Below are 22,082 nucleotides of genomic sequence, written 5' to 3' on the forward strand. Positions count from 1 at the left end.
GTGTATAGCAGTGATGAATATCATTGTACAGGGAATGTCACTGGTGCCAGCATTTCAACAAGTGGATTTGTCTTCGTCAAGGCAGCAACTGCCTTGACGAACTGCCTAGTGTGTAGCAACTGCGTGCATACTATCACAGCTGCTTTCCATAATGCCTTTGGGCACTGAAAGTATCAAAAAGAAAACCAGTTTCTGTTAAATTTAAGAGATCACTACATTCATAGAATCAGCAGTGTCCACATCGAAGTGTCACACACATAGAAAAGGCACTCTCTCTGAAGGCTCAAAATAAAGTTTTCTTTAATTCCTTTTGCCACATTAACTAACATGTTGGGTAGATGAAGCAAACAAAATAACCCAGGCAAAAAAAAATGCAGTGGCCCTCTTGTAAATGTTGCTGATACTCTTCAACCTGCAGCAAACGTCCTGCTCCTTTGTTTCTCCTCAAACATTGCCTCATGGTGATTTGTAGGTCCCTTATATGACTTCGTACTTGTCCACTATGAGGTACGTGTTGAGCGAGTGCTTCACAGGCGATTCGTCGTCCACAGACACCACGTTCACGACCTGCGCAGAGAGAAAAGCATACAAGTGCAGGTCAAGTGCAAGCTATGCTCTTGTCTCGTACAGTGAATGTTTCGTTGCAGGAAATCACCGTTTGAAAAGGCAGGCATACAAAACATGGATGCCAGTGGAAGTGAAAAACAATTACCTTATTTTCCAGGCTAAAGTGTCTCTTGCTTCTCGCAGAGCAAAATAATGTCTGTTTAGTAGGCCTGCCTTTTCAAACCACGAATCCCCATCTTTGCTATAGTACTATGATGTCATAACTGAGGGTGTGTTTCAACTGTGGCCATCATTGTAAACAGTCTACGTCGACAGCTAAAACTGCTCAAAGCCCATGTAACAGAAATGTCTGAAAAACATCCTTGCAATGCGACATTGCCTTGCATTGACACACAAAAGCTGAGAAAAGTACATATTGCCATGTTTAAACATTGAAGCATGCAAACCTATGAAAAACTCATACGCTTACATTATAAATGCATAAGAAAGCACGACTACATTTTTTCGCAATCAAATGACCTTCCCATTGAATTTCCGACCCTTCTGCTCTGATGCTAAGATGTACAGGCAGAAATGTAGCCTGCATTGTTTTTTTAATTTGACACTGAATTCGCAACGCTGTCTCTTTTGCCAGGGTAATCAGAAATGGTCATAGACTCAATATTACTGCATTTCTGCTCCAATTTTATGTTTAACTGCACACAGATGACATTCTGAAACACTCAAAAAGTATTTGAAAAGTAATATTAACAGTAACTAAGCACCATGTTAATTGAGGACCGAAAAAAACCGGACATTATTAGATGCTTTGGTTGAAAATTTTAAACATTCGCATACCCCAAAACTTATAATTGAGTGATTACAACGCCTACCATGGCAGGTTATGCGAGAAAAGAAGCACTTAGCATCACGAAGGTCGATTAAACAGCGCAGCTGGTGGCATCTGTTTTAACTTCGCCATTGCCGAACATTCCAGAATGACTGTGAGGCGATGAAAGGTGAACACTCTAGAACGAATGCGAGACCCTCGGCTTTTCCAGGATAGTTATCAGGCGGTCCTCTTTTTCACACCACCTGCTTTGCTCCCGCCATAACTCTGCCCTTGCTCTCCTCTTCTTTACCCAGCTTCACCCTCTCCAGATCGCTACCCTTTCTCTTCGAGGTTCAACTCGCTACACAAGGCTTCCCTGTCACCCACTTAGCTTTACCCATGCCTCTCGTCAGGCTTTGCTCTCGCAGCAGGGCTAGAAAATGCAGTCAATGGATCCCCAGGCATTTACCTCAGCCTTTACCAGCTCTGCTGTTAAAACTACGCACCCGCATGTCACAGTAGAGCGTCTTGGAAACAAACTGGACTTGAACTGGGTAGAAGTCATTGGGGCGGCCAGGTGCAGAGAACTCCATGCTGCCCGACTTGTTGGAGGCATCGATCAACGGCAGCTGCCACTCCAGCACGCCTCGTCTGCTGTCGTGGTGGTAGTCGCCGTCGCACTCGTTCACCACTACTGATCCACTCCCGTGGCTGCTGCAAGGGTTGCCGAAACGAAGCACATCTTTAGACCTCATGACCTACCATGCGAGCTTCTGACAACATCGCTGTTTGAAAGAAAAACCCACCCTTTAAATGGACATTACAGCGAAGCGATAGATCAGTTTAGACTTGGAAATCATTTTGTTCTCTTTACTGTCCCTTTTAACCCTTTCATCCTATAGACGAGCTCGGTACAGTCGCGGTCAAAATTTTGGAGACCACGGGAACGCGTGGCATACAACACCGTGGCGCCTTCTCACGGATGCTTGCAAAGCTCAAGAACGCATGCGCACACTTTTTTACCATGCCAGCCCGCTCGTTTGCTTGGTTCAAGTGCGCGCACACCGGAAAACCACAGAAAGTGCAAGGTGTCACTTCTGCAGTCGCTGCGGAAGCACCGAGCGATTTGCCTGAAGGAAAACTTCGTCATGGTGCGGGGCCGAGGAGTTATTTTTCGGCAGCTTGCAAGCTTTTCTTTTCTTGAAATACATGTGCATTTTCTTAAAGCTTCGTGCCACAAGCCGGTTGACGCCAAGTTTCTCCTTTCATAGCACACATGAATGGGCGCAGGATACTTGCGCCACGCAACACAAGAAATTGCAGCATGCATTAGCTCAGCGAGTGAAAGCTGCAGGAGAATCTTATCACATATGTCGGCTGGAGAAAAACTGACACAAAGCGCGTATTCCATGCTGCGAAGCGTTGGGGAACAAGCAGCAGAGTGCAGCGCGTACCGAGCAGGCTGGCATGGTACAAAAGGACACACGTGCACAAAGCGCGCTCTCGAGCTTCACAAGCAGCCATAAAAAGGCGCCTCGGTGTTGTTTATCACACGCTCCCGTGGTCTCCAAAATTTTGACTGTGACTGTACATCTACACATTTCAATTTCTCTTACCAAAGATGATCTTGGCAAGTAAGTACATGCGTCTATAGTGAATGCAACTTTAAAAGTCGACGGCATTTTCTCCTCAATGGTGGCTGCACACAAGCCAGCATCAATGCGCTCCAGACTGACGTCACGAGTCAGACGGCCGGTGACACCGCCTTCGGAGAACGTTGCCGTGTGAATGAGCGGGACCATTTCTTTGGTCGCGGAGGCGATCGGCTGCCGCGCTTCGGTCATCTGGGCGGCGCACCTCCGGACTTCTTAAGCTGTATCCGATCGTAGTTCCATTTTTCATGCACAGATGATGCTGCAATACCGTAATACAAGTTCCCACTGCATACTACAAGGAAGAATGACTGCAAGCCATGCAGGGAAGCCAACTTTCTTTTGCACTTGAGTATCGTTTCATGTTCTCCAATAAACAACACTATTTTGAACGCATTTGTTGTGTTTACTTTGCTGATTCCACAGAGAACCAATGAAAAATCAGTAATCTAAGAAAGCTTTTCTCAAAGATAATTTGGGAGATGACGAGTTAACGGTAGTGCTTGTTGGGTAGTGTTTGGATCTACTCGAGTGCTGTAGGCTTTACTCATTCATGAAGGGAACAAAAGCAAAAAAAAAAAAAAAAAAAAACAGGCAAATCCAATGCACTGCGTGAATCGTTATGTGAATCGACGCATGCAAACTACAAGTCGCATTACCAACGTCGTTATCAGTGATGACAAGAACTTAGACTACGTATTATACTAAACTGGTGGTTTTTTGATGCCACTCTACTGAATAAATTCTTGAAAGTCATGGTACACTGAATCAAGATGAAAGTGGCTTGAAGATTTTGAAGGTTCTGGGTAAAAGACTACGTCACACCTATTAACAATGCATTTTTAAAGAGGCTACTTACCTAAGTGGAATTGACAATGCTTTTTTAAACAGGCTGCTTACCTGAGTGGAATGCTGATGACCACGTTGTTCAACTCCAATTGCTCCTGCTCCAGCTCGTACTCGATGTTCACATCGCAGTTGTTGCCACCAGCTTCGGACACCCAGCAGTTGACTGCACAAATGAATTGTTCGAAAGATAAACTTGGAAGTGAAATACAAATCAAGACTGTGTTTGGTAACAGCAAAGTAACCAGTGGACTGAAATCTCAATTCGTTAACAGTGCTGAACATGTTAATGAAACCTAGAACACTTGGAAAAAGAAAGTAGATTGGCTGTTTTACAATGAAAGCAACAGCATTGGGTAGCGGTGTGCTTGATTACTGAATGGTGTTATATTGACATGCAAGGTGCAATGCAGCGACCACGGTACATTCAGTCTACGTTCATAGCATTGGCATTTTAGTGTGTGGATATACATACACGGACACATACAAACGCATGCATAAACATATGTAAAGGGTGGTTGAACCCCCGAAAAAAATTTCTGGCTATGCTCCTAGTCCACGCACAAGCCAGGCGTGCACTGTAAACTCTGACAGCATCATGACAGCATGTCAGCTAGCACCCGCCAAGAGGAGGAAAGTGGTGAAGAAAGATTCACATTGAAAAACACAAACGGCACGCACTGGATAGTGGCACCATCTTCTCATCCTGGGTCTGGAAGCGCCACTTGAGCACGCCCACGTCAGAGTTGACGGGAAACGGCTTGGCCGGGTTCTTGAGGCCCACTTGCTGCGAGCTCTTGAACAATTCCTTGTCAATGTTTGGGTGTGTCTGAGGAAAAGAGACAAGTTGGCAGTTAAGCACTCTAGCTGACAGTGTCGGTTGATGGAAAGCACCACAACTACTACGTTATACAATCTTGCTGTAGCAGCAAAGCTATGTTCACTGCTGCAGCTGCCCTCTATAACCCTATGGTCTAAAACAGTAAGTATCAACTTGATTCTAATACCCACTCTTTCTGAAAGAAAAATAATTAGTACAATAAAAAAATGCATGCCGGAATCATGTACGAAACAAAAACTGAGACTAAGTGGTGTCTATATCCCAGCCCCCAGAGTTGGAATACAAGCCATGGTCCGCTCGACAATTAATATAAGATCTTGAATGACATATACAAACCTGATAATCACGTGCTCTTGGTAGTTGATAGTGATAAGACCTTGGAGACAGACAATAAGTAATGCCCGGAAAATCCTCTCCACTCCTCAGACACGTATTTTCTTAGTCTGAGTGCTATAGTAGACTCTCAGTAAATAGAAATCAAACAAAATTGCTGCTAAAACAGAACAACTGCCTGCTTTACACTTGTACTCTGCACCCCTGTTCATCTCTCTGCAAACGAAATCCCTCTTAAAGGCAACATATTGTCCTGATCATTTAACCCTTTGAGGGTCGAATTTTTTCGCGAAATCCAGTCCAAAAATGTGTAATTTTTTAACTGCTGAAATGAATTCTTCAGACGATTCTATTTAAGAAAAAAATTGTCTAAAATTTTTTTTCGTGACCGTAAAGTGACAAAAAAATCAGTTTTATTGCTACATACATATGGTTTATTCGTAGTAAAATCAAGCAGAATCCTAAAAAAAAAGAAGCTTCACAGTTTTTTATGAATAAAAATTATGCATTGTATTAAACATAGCTCACAAATATACAAAAATAAGCGTACCAGACTACGTTTCCGGTTAAAAACGCTCGTGCTCAAACACTAAAAACTTTTCAGCGTGTGATAGTCTTTGAAGCATGGCTCCCCGCGCACGCGTTTCAGATGTCGCTCCTTGATCGTCATCGGAGTCTGAACTCGTCAAAACTCCTCGTCTGACGAACTGAAATCCAATGAATCAGATTCTGATCGGCAATTGGGGAATAGTCCGCATCGGAAGAATCGCTGCTCGACTCACCGGCAGCAGCGCAACCGACGCGCGCTTCCATAGCGTGAGCGAACTGCGTTAGTGAGCGCACGGAAGAAAACTCTATGGTTCTGCGCCCGTCCGGAAAGCAAAACGAGTGAAAAAGCTGCAGTAATACTTCGTCTTATCGCCAACAAGACGTAGTTAGTTTTTCCGAGAACCCAAAACAGGAAACGCAATCACGGCGGCGTCGTTTGTGTAATTTAGCGCCGCGCGGAAACAGATGTAATCGCGCGCCGGGGTGCAATAAATGAGAGAGTAACAAGCGGTCACCCTTTGAGAGATTAGAAACCAAACAGCCATCCGCTCTGCGGGCGCAAGAAGCGAAAACCACCCGAAGGACGAAACCGAAACGAGCCGGACCGCGTGCGCGCGTTCTGATGCGAGACTACAAGCCGCCGCGCCTCTTTGGAAAGAAACAAAAAAAGACGGAGAGACATTGGCGCATTAAAAAAATTACACGAATTCCCGAAGCGTGGCAGCACATTCCAAGCAAGAGAAAAGGGAGAAGGCGCGCGTTTGAAACCAAACCGCGCCGCGGGCGCTCTCGGTTGCGCAAGCGATAGCCGGCGCGCGGCGCGCCATTTTGCGAAGCATAAAAAAGCAACAACGGAGAGACATCGGCGCATGAAAAAAATTCCACGTATTCCCGAAGCGTGGCAGCACATGCCAAGCAAGAGAAATCATCGAAAAAGGCGCGCACTTTAAACCAGCTGCACCGCGAACGCGCTCGGATGGGCAAGCGATAGGCGGCGCGCCGTTTTGGGAAGCGAAAAAAAAATACAACGGAGAGACATCGGCGCATGAAAAAAATTCCACATATTCCCGAAGTGTTGAAGCACAGGCCAAACAAGAGAAATGATCGAAAAAGGCGCGCGTTTTAAAAATAAACGCTATGCCGTACATGTACGACGAAAACCCTTTGGTACCAGGAAGCTTCTGCCGTACATGTACGGCGAAAACCCTGAAGGGGTTAAGGATCCATTTAACTGAGAGTCTACAGTATGTAGCATACTAATTTCGAACACCATGAATCTAGTGCTCTTTTACAGAGGGCCCATCGTTACCTGTATCTGGACGCCCTTGTCATCATGGTTCTCAAAGATGAGTTTGATGCGTCCAAACTGCTCATCTGTGATGCGAAGTGTTACCAACCCATGCACTTCCAGATTTTGTAGGCCACCATCACGCAGCGCCGTCAGCGTCACCTTTTCTTCTATGTTGAGGCTGACCCTGCATGAGCAAGGCAACGATATGCACTTGTTGCCTGACTCGGCAACACCTGTGAAACTGCATTTGCACTGCTGTAAGCAGAGCAAAAAGAACGGCAAAGCTCTTGCATCGTGCTCTGAAAAAAGATAATCGTGGCAGTCATCAGGGTTCGTCTTGCCAGTGATTTAACTGAACCAAGATGGACTGTGGAATTTATGCCCTTTTGAACATTTTCCTGATTAAGATAAGAGTCAGCACACAAATAATCTTTTTCAAGCTTCCTTTCGGTACGCTAAGCTAAGTATGCCTTGGCGACTTCTTTGAAAGCGATACTATAAGGAAAACAAAGCATGTCAGATGTTTTGTTAATTTGACAGATCAGTGAAAAGAACAATGGGATATCCATGACTCCTGTGTTTCAGTAGTGAACAGAGATGTACTCGATGGGCAATGCAACACAAACATATGCCTAGAGAGAATATGCTGAGGTTTCCTAAGGATTTCACGCAAGTTATTTCCACAACATCAGACAAGTTCTGGACCAGCTGATTTCAATGTGAAGGAAGGCCATGCAGATACATAGTGCAAGATGTCACTCTTGAAAAATGGGACAGTAAGGAATGTTTCTATGCACAAGAAATTGTTGAGTGCTTACGCTTCAACATTAGCCGGCTGTGGAATGTTTCGGGCGGCTGCCGAAGAGGACTGGGATTTTGCAGACGTTTGGCTTGAGATAGCTGTCACAAGAAAACGTCAAGGATTCAGGAAAAACAAGCACCAAGACACAGGAACTCACACAGCTGTTGCCCACAGAACACCGAGATGAAGTCAGGGGCTAGGCAGAGTGCACAGATATCAGGTTACAATTTAATATGTACTGACAAAATAATTGTGGCTTCTAAATGTGCAGCCTAGTCATGAATGACTATGGTAACAAGCAGTTGTGCTGTGCCTGCCAGAAATGGACCAGGACACCATACCTACAGCCACATGTATTAAATCTTTTGACACAAGAGGCTGCGCAATCTTATAACATTCATTCAACTTTGCAAAAGCTACAAGTACCTTGCACACGAACCAACATAAGCAATTGATAGGAAAGATCAAACTTTACTCACAAGAGGCCACATTGTCTCCGAGTTTACGTGGAGCACAAAAATTACTGAACCAAAATGTTTAGTGGGGAACTCGGCACACACTGTTGCCTATTGTTGAACTTTGCGCCAACATGTGACAAAAAGCTTACTCAACATGCAAAATTTGACAAGCTAGCCACAGCCCTGAAGTGCTCTTTCTATAATAATTATTTTCTCCAAACTGCACAAGACCAACACAGCTTTCAAAACAGCCAACCAGACTGATTAGCGATTCAGTACGCACTACAGGTGTGCCATTGAATGAATGGGTAAAATTAAGATAATCGTTCATGGTATTAACGTATGTGCCAAACAACAATCCGATTATGAGGCAAGCTGTACTGGGGGCTCTGGATAAACTTCAACCACTTAATTTCAACGTGCACCAATATAAGTACACAAGTGTTTTGGCATTTCACCCCGACTGAAATGGGCTGCCGGGGCAAAGTGAAACAAGTGACCTCGAACTCAGCAGCCCAATGTTACAGATCAAGCACGCTCAGTCATCCTTGTAGCACTGTGCTCAATTTCGCGCTTCACATGCCTGCCCCTCATGTAACGTTTCATGATGGGGGCCGTCGAGGTATTCTAATGTCCACTCACTTTCACCCTCCTGCTTGAGCTGATCTGCAAAAGTGTCCCATTCACGATGCTTGCTTCCCAGTTTGAGTGCTTTATTGGGCCCACTGCCACCCGAAGGGCGACTGGGTGGCAGGTAGGTGGATGGTTTGGGCGATGCCGGCTCGCTGAGCGAGTCCGGAGACACGGCTGTGGGCGTGAAGCCTGAGCCCGAACCAAAGCCAGTCCCAAAGCCACCGGGCCGCGCGCCACCTCCCTTGCGTGCCTCCTGCCGCGCCCGCTGCAGTTCCTTGGCCTTCTCTTTCATCTTCAACTTGGCCTCACGCTCTTGTGTCTGCACAAAATGACGCGTGACATGTACAGCTCTGAGAGCAGGAATTCGATTAGCACTACTGCTTTTGCAAAGCAGCAAGTTGGTTATATTACAACAAACATGACTTTCGTTTGTTTCCCATAGAAACTTTGCTACAGAGCTTTTCCCTACTGGTGCAAGCACAAATATAACGCTCCCTCGTTACAACTTGCCTGCTCATGCTGCATGCAGTAATAAAGCACTTTAGATCTGTATGTCGCATCTATATAGCCTTAGCAATGTAAAAAGTTGCCCCATCGTCTGTTCATTCAAATACCAGACACACCAATACCAAGAATGCATTGCAAGGAATGTGAGAGTACATCCATTTGTTGGAGGCCAGTTGAGCTTCAAAATACATTTCTATCTCACTTTTTTAATACATTTTATCACCACATACAATTAAATATCTCTTCGCACAAATTACATGCTGCTAATGAGAAGAGTGGGCAGGTATGCCTGGATTTCGGGTGCATTAGAGAGGAGTAAAAATTTTGGTTGGTTCATGTTAAAGGGGTCATGAAACACCTCTCAGGCTTGCTGAGAAAACACATCCTGCAGATAGCAGACACTGCTATGAACATCTCAGCCAAACCTCGCAGTCTTGCGCAGCAAGGAGAGCTTACAAGCAGAGTGCAAGGTTGCCATTTTCAGGCGTCCTCTTTTCATACAGAGGCCCATCCTCACTTGCTTCAAAGCTGCCAGTGCCCGCTGTTTGACATCGAACAGCGGGCAGCATGCTATTGGCCAATATCTGGTGTAAAATCAAGCGCGGTGTTTGGATCAGATGCGCTTCTTGCACGTGGCGGCGCTGCGCTCTACAGACTGCAAACATTACACAGTGAGTCATGCTCCCGCATAGGAATCACAATGGTGGAGATCGATCACGTTTCATCACGTACACTCAAGACCATAATGCGTGCTGATGTAATTTCTTTCCCCCATGCCACACCTCCCAGTGTAGCTTCTAGGGTGCTCATCGTGATGAGAGAAGAGAAAAAAAACGCTTAAAGGGACCCTGCGATGCAAATTAAGCGTGTCATTTTCTTCGCTTCTTCTGGTATTGTGGAATGCACCGATCCCGCTACCTAAGTGGCAAAGCCGAAAGCAAGGTCGTTATAAGTTTATTTCGATGGAGAAACCCGTTTCGTTTCGGACTACAGCAACACAAAACGGGCATTTTTGTGGTTGGAAGTCTCGTTTGATCACGTGGCAGTGACGATAATGGCCGGGCGTTTTGACTGGATTAACACGACAAGTTGCATGTAATCTTCATATGGTCCCAGCTAAGCCACACAATTGTGTGCTAAAGCTTATAAAAACACTCTTTATACTTCATCAGATAGCAAAGGATTCGTGTTTTTAAATATCAAACCCTGAAAACAATAGCAAAACGCCGCTAGGTGTGCTGCGCGATGGCCACAGTGAGGCGAGACTTCCGGTATGTCTCTATAAGAGGCGTGCGGAGATTGGAACCAGCCGCTGACGTCAGCGGCAGAGTGAAATGTGAAAGGAAAAGCTTTTCTCGTCGTCTGCTCGGATTTTGGACTTTGAAGACTAATAACATCAGTTCCCATGCACCAATTTTGATCATTCTTCTTGCGCTCACCTCAGTATTCAACACTACACACACTTCAGAGCCATAGAAGACAGATGCAAAAACGTTGCAGGGCCCCTTTAAGTGCGCGACAAACCTTTTGTAACTCCGCTCGTTCTTGACAGATTCAAGAAATTTTTGTGGCAATCGATTCGCAAGGCAATAAACTGCGATACTGAGGTAATTCGATGATTACTTGGAGAAGTGGCTCATGACGCCTTTAAACCTCATATCTCCTGATGAGTGGAACACTTCACCCACCTGTCGGACAGCCTGGTAGACCTTCTCCTCGTGAGAGTCCATTTCAACAAAGGTTCGGATCTGAGCCAGGTTGACGCTCTCCCGGTAGCCCAGGGCCACAATCTCGTCAAACGCAAAGATGAGGTTGAATGCCTGATCCGCCACCTCTTGCTCATCCAGGCCGCGGCAGTACTCAGGCAGCACACGCGAGAACAGTCGAAGGGTCTCCAGGTCCTATCACCACAACGAGATAGCAATAGCAATGGTCACAACGTCAAGCAGGAGTTATTTCTTTTACTGATCAGAGATAAATGTCCAGGAAAACTCTTAACGAGCCGGAATACGGTTTATAGGAAGAAGGCTAAGACTATAAGCTTGAACTCGTCTTATGTGTGCTCACATTTCTTTCGTTTACCATTTGACAACTTTAAAGACATACTTAATGGGACACTAAAGTGAAACAATAAATTAGACTGATAACTGGTTGTCACATATGCGTGCAATATTCCAGCTCTTGCTCTAATGCTGCCATCTATGCGTTACCCTTGAACTAAAGGACAGCAACTAGTGCCACTACGGTACACTTCCTTAATCTGCATCTGGAGAATAAACAGTTCCGCTTCTGCTCTCGACTGGGCCAGTCGCGTATCCATCGTGGTCCAACAACACAACATGGTCACCAAAAATACTATAATGCATAATAACTGTCAGTCTGACCTGTGTTAAATGCAAGTGTATAGGCCCCATTTTTCCTAATGTTCTTTTCGTTTCTATACACCATAACTCAACACCACTGTACACCAGCCACTAAAATGGGTGATAGAGGCAAACAATGCTATTCATTTTAAAAAGTGAAATGATCATGTTTGTGTATTTATTACGCATAAAATCTGGGCCTTGCAAGCTACTCGGCGCAGTTAATCTAATGAACATTTATATTTAGTCTCTATCGATGTCTCCAGACAACGAAAGTGCATATCTCTGTCCAAAAATTGCAGTAAGGATCCCAATGTCTACAGGCAAAAGCTTGCATAGAAATTAACATTGTAATGTGTACTAACAAATCTGTGTCATCACCCATAATTACATATTGCCATAGCAACAAGTTTTTTTTACTCAAAGCACTAAGTGTGCCATGCTTTACCAACGCAAAACCACAAGGTCACTGCCATTTTCTGCATGTGTATAGAAAGGGTAGGCTAAATCAGTGCAAAACAGTGCACAACAAGGATTTTGCTCGTTCACCAAAAGTAATCTAGCAAAGCAGTAACCCACACAAATATTTACACATGAAATATTTCCACGTTCAAGCATTTGTACTGTCTCATCCATCAATGATCACTAATTGCTGGATAACATACATTCAAAATACAGTAACATCATCTCTGGGATCTTCATAACACATAAAAATAATCATGTGGCTTGCTTGCATTCCCTTCCTTGAAAACTTGGCACTTGATACTTCCCTAACGAGAATGCTATGCTGCGCTGATAGCGCACATTCCAGTCATGACTTGAAATGTCTGGGTACGCAGCATTAGTGCGAGGAAACGCAAGCGAGCCAGATGATGACTGCTGTTGTTTGACAGTATGATGTCCCAAAGAGCACAACTGTTTCGAGAGGGTAGCAAAGAAAGAAAGGTCAGCCATGAAAATTCCACGGCACTGTCACCTCAAGGATGTTGCTGGCACGCGTGGTCAACAGCAGCACATAGAGCTTGTCGTGCGGCTGGTACACGTATCGCACGCTCTCGGTCTCCACAAAGGTGTGCTGCCGGCCAGCACCAAGCAGCTTCGGGAATGCCAGAAGAAGGCCCTCCACTCGGGCACGACTCATCTCCACAAACTGCCGGGACACAATGACTGCAAGAAAGGACAGTGACGGCACAACCAGATTAGTAGGGGGTAACAGCGACACTGTGTTAAAAGAAGTACCCTTGCACTGAATTCTTTTGTCTCTGCTGTCAGTCTTACATGAGCGTTGCGAGTGTTGAAAAAAAAAAACATCTTGAATATCTCGAAGCGGGTACCCCATGCAACGAAGATAGCTATCTGTATGATGTGGCCTGCACAAACGTCACGGGCTTAAAGAATGCATAGCAGTTACCACTGTAAAAAAAGATCTGTGGGAGAAAGGGGCTATAAGGAGGCACACTGGCATTGTGTACACTGCACTGCACATTTATGAATCACAGTGCGAGTTGCTCTCCACCAGGGAACACGAATCAGTATGCAGGAGAGGAGACAGGAAGAACAATTACATCAAACCCTACTAATGTGCGACGCATTCGCAAGTTTCTGATGTCCACAGACAATGTGGGACCAAGAGTATGAAGAGATTCGAAACCTCTTAAGAAACACGGGAACCCTGTGTCATGAAACATCTTTATCGGAGCAGGTGCTTAATGTTATACGTGCAAATGAGGCACGACATATACTAAACACGACTTAACTTTAGTATCCCTACAGCGTGGGCAACACAAAACGGTCAGGTTTAACGCACTTGAACACATCGCAAGTTTCGAGTTTAAGCTCACTGTTCGGAACAAGCAGAGATGTTAGCTGACATACACTGCAACGTGTAGATCAATAAATATAATAACAAGGAAACCTTACCCTTCCCGGATTTAGTCATTACGGCGGCCGCCAGGAGTACCTGAAAATGCAAATGACAACTAAGAAATACGCTCATTAAAATATAGTCTAAAAGGGCGCTGCCTGTACGCTCATTTTCGTGTACTGCTGTCAAGTATGCCAATTGAAAGTGCGGCGCTACATCTTTGGAAGCGTCAAGTGGGCGCATTTTAAACTTTTCGTGTGAGCACATCGCAACATTCAGACCCTGAAATCATCATCCGGCTTCTGCACTTACTTTCCCTTATTCAGTACAGCTTGTATTGGTGACAGTTGGTGCTGGCTTGCGGCTTCGGTCGCAAAGCATGTCTTAAAGTGTCAGTATGGATGGATACTATTCGAATAAGGCAAGAACCAGTAGCGATTTCAGTTTAAAGCCTATAAATTAAACGCGCACTCGATCAGAAAGTGATGTACCCGCAACTGCACGCAACTCGAAACTCGGCACGCACCCTTGGTACCGATCAGTACATCTGACATCAACTACCGAACTCTGATATTCACGACACTAGGCCACTATAGTAAGTACACACGAACAATAACTTACCATTTTGAGCGATTTTTCTGTCGGTGCTTCGTAGAGAATCACTGACACCGGCCCCTTTCCTGCGAGCTTCGAAGGATGTCTACTTCAAAGCTTCTGTCTGGCGATACGCTGCGTAGATGAAAGCGAACAAACAATGTACAGAACCGCTATGACACGACCTGCTTCATTTCACGAGCCGTGAGGTTCTCACTACAAGCATGTTGGCAAAGAAACATCACCTGCATTAGCAGCCAGCCCCAAATATTACACGTTTGCAGAGCGAGCGATTGGTTCCGGAACCGGAAATGAAGGCCACGGCTGAACGTTGCTAGACGAAAGTTTCGTTTATTATCGTGCTTTGTGCGCTTTACACGCTCATTTTTATAAATTTAAGTCGCTTTCTAAAAATGTATTTATTTAATGTGTGTTTTTATGTGCGCCTTAACTATCAATGAACGAACCAGTTTGCACAAATGAACAGGTAAAAGCGCGGTTGATTTAAACTTCGCTGTACCAGGCCCCGGAAAGTCTCAAGTTCCAGCGATCGCCGTAGAGGGCGAAAAAATCAACCGCGGCGCGTTCCGGCTTCGAACACCGGGAGTGGATCTACTAACTTCTGTGTTAGGGTCGCATGGGCGCCGCCATTCGCTCTATTGCACTTTCTTGTAGGGGCGCCCTCGTCGGAGCCAATTATGAATTCAAAATATTCTTCAAATAACCGAAGGCTACATCTTTGTATAATGCTACACTTCAATAAAACAAATTGCTATTTATACCAAGTGGCCTTGCCTTGACAGGTACCGCGGCATCAATCTTTTGTAATAGTTTTTGCTCCAGCTGACTCGTAATTGTCAGCAGCCTATCGACATCATTATCTTCATTTCAAAATATACGGCGGCAGAGGCGGCGTAACGGTAGGTAACGGTTCACGGTGCATTCGGATGGGTCTCGCGCTCTTTCGTTTCGCTGTAAAAGTTTCCAGCCACTGCCGGCCGAGACGCTCGCTTTCGTTCTGTTTGTTTTGACTCGTTGAAATGCTTTCGCGAAGCGCATTCAGCAGACTTCTGGAGAACGAAGGGACCGTTGAAGCGTTCACCGGATGAACACTCGTTTCAAGCCCGAGAATATACGAACCGGTGAGTACAAAAACCCACTGCTTCAGCTTTTTACCAATGACTGTGTGGGTGTCACACGGAGGCGAAGCACTGCAATATTAAAATTTTCAACGTGTCAAACTCTGTCGATGAGAAAACGTGCCATCCTTGCGGCGTGGCTTCAAGTGGGAGCAAGTTGCCGAGTTTATCGTTCGGTTCACATTAACCAGGCCGCTGCAATAAAGAAAGGCAACTGCATCACCAACGCCTCGCATGTATCTTCGTAACTAGCCCGCATATCAGTGCAAAAAAGATACGAGTTATATTTTGCCGCAGTCGCATTTGAGAAGCCAGGTTTAGAGTTATCATTTCTCCTGTTGTCAGTTTAGGTTATTTTTACTACACATTTAGTGCAACGAAAGCTTCACATAATTATGAGTGCACTTTCACTTTATTGTGATGAAGAAACCGGCACTATAATCAGAAATATTTTTTTTTTCTGCCATAGCCTCCTGGCCTGAGTAGGAAACAGCTGTGTGCAGTGAGCAAGACACCTGTCACATGACACGCCTGTAAAGAAGCTAGCCCGAGTGAAACAACATGCATTATAAGGTACGTTTACATATATGTATAACAAACCGCTGTTTTTGTTCACTATGTTTATATGTTTACATTTGCAAAGTTTAATATTCATTGATTATGCTTATCGATATCTGATGATGTCATTGTTTTTCCAGGATTGCCAGGCAACGAGAGGATGACTACCCCCGAATGTCCACTCTGCAAGTGCAGTGAAACATGTGAATGTCTGCTACAACAGGTCATCTTGAACGTCATGCCTGCAAAGTTGTATTTGTGAATGGTTTACCAGGCATCTCATGGAGGGCTGCTTACAATCGTCCACAAGCATTAGCTGTTTACTGTGTCATGCAATCTACACCGCAATAGCGTTGAAATTGAACACTATCTCCGTGCATTAGTTACATTACGTGGCACTGCTGAGCTCAACGACGCAGGTTTTATACCCAGCCACGGTGGTCCCATTTCATTGAGGGCGAAATGCAAGGACCCTCGTGTGCTCAGATTTGCGTATGAAGTTCAGGGAAAAACAAAAGCTTGAAGAGACGAAAAATTTGTGAACAAGAGGTGTCGCTGGAGCAAATGTTTCGACAAGAGGTCTTGTCTCCTTCAAGGCTACAACTGCGTTTGTTGTAACTCCAGGCAGTTAGAATCAATCTAGAGTTGCCCACTACTGTATGACTCATAATCATATCATGGTTTGCATGTGAATCATCAAAAATTATAAATTTAAAGGTAAACATATTCGACAGAAGACTGTCTGGCTGGGCAAGATTATAAGAATAAAAAGACTCTCCAGCCACGTTTAGTCATTAATCTTCTTAATTTAGCCCCGCCACGGTGGTCTAGTGGTTATGGCGCTCGACTGCTGACCCGAAGGTCGCGGGATCGAATCCCGGCCGCGGCGGCTGCATTTTCGATGGAGGCGAAAATGTTTGAGGCCCGTGTACTTAGATTTAGGTGCACGTTAAAGAACCCCAGGTGGTCGAAAATTCCGGAGCCCTCCACTACGGCGTCTCTCACAATCATATCGTGGTTTTGGGACGTTAAACCCCAGATATTATTATTATAATCTTCTTAATTTAAAAAAACTAACAGCCGGAAAGGCCTCGAAACGTAGGGTCAGTTATTTTAAATTATAAATCACGTTACAAAACGAACATCACGGCAGTGAGGGGAATTAACAGTCTTTCCAACATCTAATAATATCTGGGGCTTAACGTCCCAAAACCACGATATGATTATGAGGGATGCCGTAGTGGAGGGCTCAGGAAATTTCGACCACCTGGGATCTAAGTACACGGGCCTCAAACATTCTAGCCTTTATCGAAAATGCAGCCACCGCACAACATAAATGCAACGTTTAGTTGTGCCTTATGAGACAGTTTACAAACTACGCTCAAAACTGTTTTGCCTTAATTAACTGTGTTTAGATCATAGAAGTTTACAATAAGATACGACGAAGCTTTACAAGGCTGTGCTCAATTACATTAGCCTTTGCACATATGTTCAATGCGCTCCTTCAAATGATTTACAGAAATGTGATGAGCACTTCTTCCAGCACAGCTTCACCGAACACATTTACGTTGTCGTGATGAGTGAGATTGTGTTTATGGAATATTGTAGTGTTTTTTTATAGCAGAGAAACCTTTTAAATTTGTTTGAGCTCACCTACTTCTGCTGTTTGATTAAATTAACATGTCACGAATATAGCACCTACCACTATGAAGTCTGTGAACTAAAGTCACGAAAAAAATGTAGGAAATCGAAGACGTAATTTAAAACATACATGAACTTGACTTATCCACAGCCACACTACAAGATTTTAGATATTGTCACGGGGTCGTGACGTCGACGAAGGCAGCGGTCGGTGTGTCCAAGATGAAACTTTTCATTTGGCCGAACTTGTGGCCGGGAAACGAAAAGTCAAACTACAGCAATACACACTGACAGCGGCGAACAGAGCGTTGGCCGTCAATAAACTGATCCGTGGCAAGATGCGTCGGCATTTATACCTGTGGCATCGAACATTCGAGCCTTATCGCTGGTGGCTGCGTTAGTTCGAGAATAAACTGAGCTGATCGCGATTGCATGCTCCAGCCTAAAAGAAGATCCTAAAATAATCTGGAATGTTCCCAGACATCCTGGCGCGGTTTGCGCAACGCAGTAACTACCTGTGCAATGGACCAATAACATAAAACATAGAAAGAAAGGAGCGCGTGTGGCAGTATTTCAAGCCGGAGCTTCTAAAAGCAGCAGGGAGAATAGATACTTGAGCTTCCAAGGACAAATATATTGAAAAAGTAAATAACACAATAACAAGTATGCAATATACATATATATGACCTTTATTTATCCAGCATTGGCACAGGTTCACATCATGCCCCACAGTTTGATTTCGTGAGTGTTTGCTTGCAATAGAGTGGTAGTTCTATCGACATGTCTATGTGATACAGAGATTGTGCTTACGGCTGAGCAGTTGTTTAGTGTTCTGTGCGAACACCAACAAAGATGTACACTGCATGCCTAAAGGTTATTTTCTTAGAATTGTGCTTCTAGAATCCGTAAGCACTCGCCTTATATCTCTGTTTCTTTAGCATTCATCTACGCTGCATACTCAGTAGTCCGATTACTACTAGCGCCAAAAATCAGCGCTTGTGTCGTCCTTTTTTCGTGTTTTGTGTATCTGTCTTAACCCGGTGTGCGCTGCCGTTTATCGTGAATATGACCAACCAACTAGCCCACAAGTACTTTTTAATCTAGCTGCAGAAACTGTGTAACTGAACTATAACGAGGAACAAAACGAGCCTGAAATATTTTCTTCCACCTATTACCTAAATACGTAATACCTATGGTATGGCTTCACGGCCGAGAATTTAGCCGAGAAATTCGTGCCTGCCCTGTAGACACAACGCAATATTCCTTATTTGTAACGCATTCAAGGTGACATCGCAGAGCGAGAAAGATGCAGAACTGTACGCATGCGGAGCGCACGTTTCGTTTCCGACTCCACACCATGCACTCAAAGATAAACACAACCTGGCAAGCGCCGCATAACTAACGGAAGGATAAGACCCTTGTCCTAAAGCTACGCTGTTAAACTCGGACGCCGCTACACAATGAGAGCAACGTTCTTTCGGCGATCTCGGTGTTCAGTTATATGCACATATTTGTCAGCTTTCAGACTGATTACACACGTACAGGTTGAAAGCTTTCGACGTGTATGAGTGACTTGTTTTGCTTGGACCTGACTGTATATATATTGCTTGTACCACCTTGGGGACTCACAATAAACGATGCAAACCTTACTTGATTGACGCTGTTTTTGCCAGCCGAGGCCAGTTTGGTCACCTGGCGATAACTATTACACACGCGAGCCGCGATTTAGCAACGACAAAGAACAAAATACCATAGGGAGTAAAAACCGCAGTAGCGCGACCAGGGCGAACCAGCCGCAAAAACGCGTTTGTGTAATGATGATGATAGTACTTGCAGCGCCATCTCGCCTCGCTCTATTGCAGTTCAGTACGCCGCCGCTACCCTTATTTCCGTACTACAGTCAAAGGTACAGTTTCCGTTCTCTAAAGTGGTAGATATTCTCTGGCTGTACTGCAACATTTTCTTGTTTCTCCTTTTCCGGTGACCATTTTCTCCTGTTTAAAAGCTGTCGCTATGTTATCGCTCAGCACAAGATGCGTCCTCATGTATCGGAACGTTCCTGAATGTCGTCACGAGGTTTATAGTGAAAGAATGTAGCCTGTCATCTGATCGCATGAGCAACACGTACGACGGTGTTAGTACGCACGCGAGCACCAGTGATTATGTCGAAATCTACGGTGATTCGTGTATACGTGGCCGGCGCCATTGACCCGTAGATCATAATTTGTCAACAAATGACTAGTGCTTTCGCACAAACGGTGGTATGACTGCTGCAGCGATGGTTCTACTGCTCCAGCTACAAACTGAGAAAACGCCTGGTTCCGCGAATTTTGACCTTCAAGCTCAGCCATATGGTCAACGCCGGCGAAAGAGCTTCAGCGGAAGGCTAGTGCGGTGCTTTTACGGAAACTAGCAGTGGCTCGATCAAGTGTTTAGTACCGCCACTCCAGACTGCGCTTTTACAATCCCGACCAACTCCAGCCGGCGACTGCAGCGCCGCGGCGCGGTCACGGCGTGAACTATCACGAGCGCGAGAAGCTAGGTGCTTTTCCTGACAACCGCGCGCGTCCTAGGCACCAAAATGCGCGAACGTCCCTAGCCGTTTTAGTCCCTAAAGTGCCTCTCCTGGTCACGTGACTTTTGCATTGACGCCACTATACACGTCACGGCAGCTTTTTTTCTGTTTTTGTTTTTCCATCTGAAGCCCGTTTGAAGGCGAGACAAGTCAGGGCGAAAACCGAAAGCACGCGGTAGATCATAGGTAGGTGTTGTCCCATGTTGTGTGGAAGAGAAAGCCTCGGATATCAACATTCCTTTCTCCATGGAACATACGAACGTCGGAAAAGAGCTCGGTCGCTGTCGGGCCCGTCATCATTCGATGTTGTTGCGTGTGAGGAGGTGTTTGCCATTTGTTACGCGTCCATCTGCCATGCACACGAGCATGCGGTCATTTCGATGGCAAAGCCGGTATGAACGCGATGTGTGCTTCTTGTTTTGTGAACTCTCATTGCTATGAGATAACCAGCCGGTGTCGCTATGCCCTGTATTGGGGCTTCTTTTCGCAACGTGTAAACGACTGCAAACGGCAAGCGACTGCATCGGCAGCTTCCAGTTGTTTACGGACGAGTACGTACTGTACATACATGCCAATTATGTAAGTAAATTATGTTAGAGTGTTCTGCGGCGAACACGATCCGCAATCGTTTCCTTGCCGTTCAGCAGGCTGTAGTGTGGCAACAGGCTGTAGCCGCAGACGGGTTATTGCGTCACTGCTTCCAATCATTTGTGCTTGGTCGGTTAATTTCGCCTGGAAAGCCAGTGCGAATGCATTGTGCGCCGTTTTGTTGAACTCCCGTCATTAAAAGCAAACTGGTCTGTGCCTTAATCACCGTGTAGATTCTTGTTTTCATCGTTTTCCTCTTTCCCATTTAACAGCAAAAACGCGCGCAATGTTCAAATCGCCAAGACAGAACGAGACATCGTCAATACTTCCTTTTGGGCAGGTTGGTTCATTGTTGACGAGTAATCGCGCGAACACACCCACTAGGGCAGTGGTTCTGAACTGGATGTCCACGGACCCTGACGGGTCCGCGACACTCATCAAAAAAAAAAAAAAAACTTTTTGGAGGCTGGCTATTCACTGCGACAGCGGCCCCTTTTCATTTGTGGTATGCTTCGCCGCGTAAAACTTGTGCACTGCGGCAAAGCTAACCTATAATTCCACTTCTCTATCAGATGGCTTCAAAGCTTCTGTTGCAGTTGTCTTCGGCATATGTGCGCGAGCACACTTTCTCTAGCTTTCAATATTTGAAGAACAAACATTGTTAAAAAAGAGGTTGAAGGTGGCTGCAGACAGCACAGCTTGTTAACAAGCTGTTAACATCGAATCGGCATGGCACATTACTCTGACCATGCTTTGCCAGGGAGAAATAAAAGCCACCTATTTCAGCTGCATGTTGTGTTAATTTATTACTCTGACCCTTTGTCTCTCACTGCAAGGGGTTCCCAGATCATCCATGGCTGAAAACCACTGCACTAGAGACGACACGGACACACTAGCGCTGACCTACAACTCGATTAAAGGGGTCCTGGAACGCCTTTTCATCTGCAAACTGCAGCGCTGTAGTGCGTGTAATGCTGAATACTAAGGTGAATGCAAAAAGAATGATCGAAATCAGTGCATTCCATAGTTCGAGAAGAAGCAATGAAAACTACACGCTTAATTTGTGTCGCAGGGCCCCTTTGATGGCAGAATGACACACCTTATATATGCCAGAGTGAAGCATGGGGAAAAAAAGAGGGATGCAATACAAGGTTTAACACACAAAAACATTTTTATTTTCCTTTGACATCGAAGATGTAGCAGCTGCATCCAGAAGATGAAACTCAGCATTAAAGAGGGCAAGAGATGGTGCTAGTGCACTTATCAAATGTCTTAATATGATAGGCTTCTAAACTGATACGTGGAGTACTGCCTTCACTCCTATCGCAAACCGTCGTCCCTTTAAACCGGGCCACACATTTTGCTGACATGAGCAACTAAATGTGCGTACTTGTAATCTACCTTTTGCAATTTTTATACGTGTTCCCCCAAATGGTGATTGACAAAGCGCCCACCCAGTTCCGCCAACGT

At 45.1% G+C, this 22,082-nt stretch overlaps 1 protein-coding gene across 2 annotated transcripts; it reads right to left on the reverse strand.

The window, feature by feature from the left end:
* Positions 1 to 299: 299 nt before the first annotated feature.
* Positions 300 to 14,464, reverse strand: LOC119393387 (coatomer subunit delta). 2 transcript variants are annotated; one of them, XM_037660360.2, is made up of 12 exons: positions 14,357 to 14,464; positions 14,139 to 14,246; positions 13,574 to 13,613; positions 12,630 to 12,820; positions 10,979 to 11,191; positions 8,793 to 9,102; positions 7,709 to 7,790; positions 6,909 to 7,074; positions 4,558 to 4,705; positions 3,931 to 4,042; positions 1,885 to 2,092; positions 300 to 567 (listed from the first exon to the last, which is right to left on the reverse strand). In XM_037660360.2, exons 2-12 carry the CDS (start codon positions 14,139 to 14,141, stop codon positions 478 to 480), a joined length of 1,563 nt encoding a protein of 520 aa, XP_037516288.1. In that variant the 5' UTR covers positions 14,142 to 14,246; positions 14,357 to 14,464; the 3' UTR covers positions 300 to 477. The 2 variants fall into 2 exon arrangements, with proteins under 2 accessions (XP_037516288.1, XP_037516289.1); XM_037660361.2 differs by having other exon boundaries at positions 1,885 to 2,089; positions 14,357 to 14,406.
* Positions 14,465 to 22,082: the final 7,618 nt, after the last annotated feature.

This window comes from Rhipicephalus sanguineus, chromosome 5 (assembly GCF_013339695.2).
Source record: "Rhipicephalus sanguineus isolate Rsan-2018 chromosome 5, BIME_Rsan_1.4, whole genome shotgun sequence".
Lineage (NCBI taxonomy): Eukaryota > Metazoa > Arthropoda > Arachnida > Ixodida > Ixodidae > Rhipicephalus > Rhipicephalus sanguineus.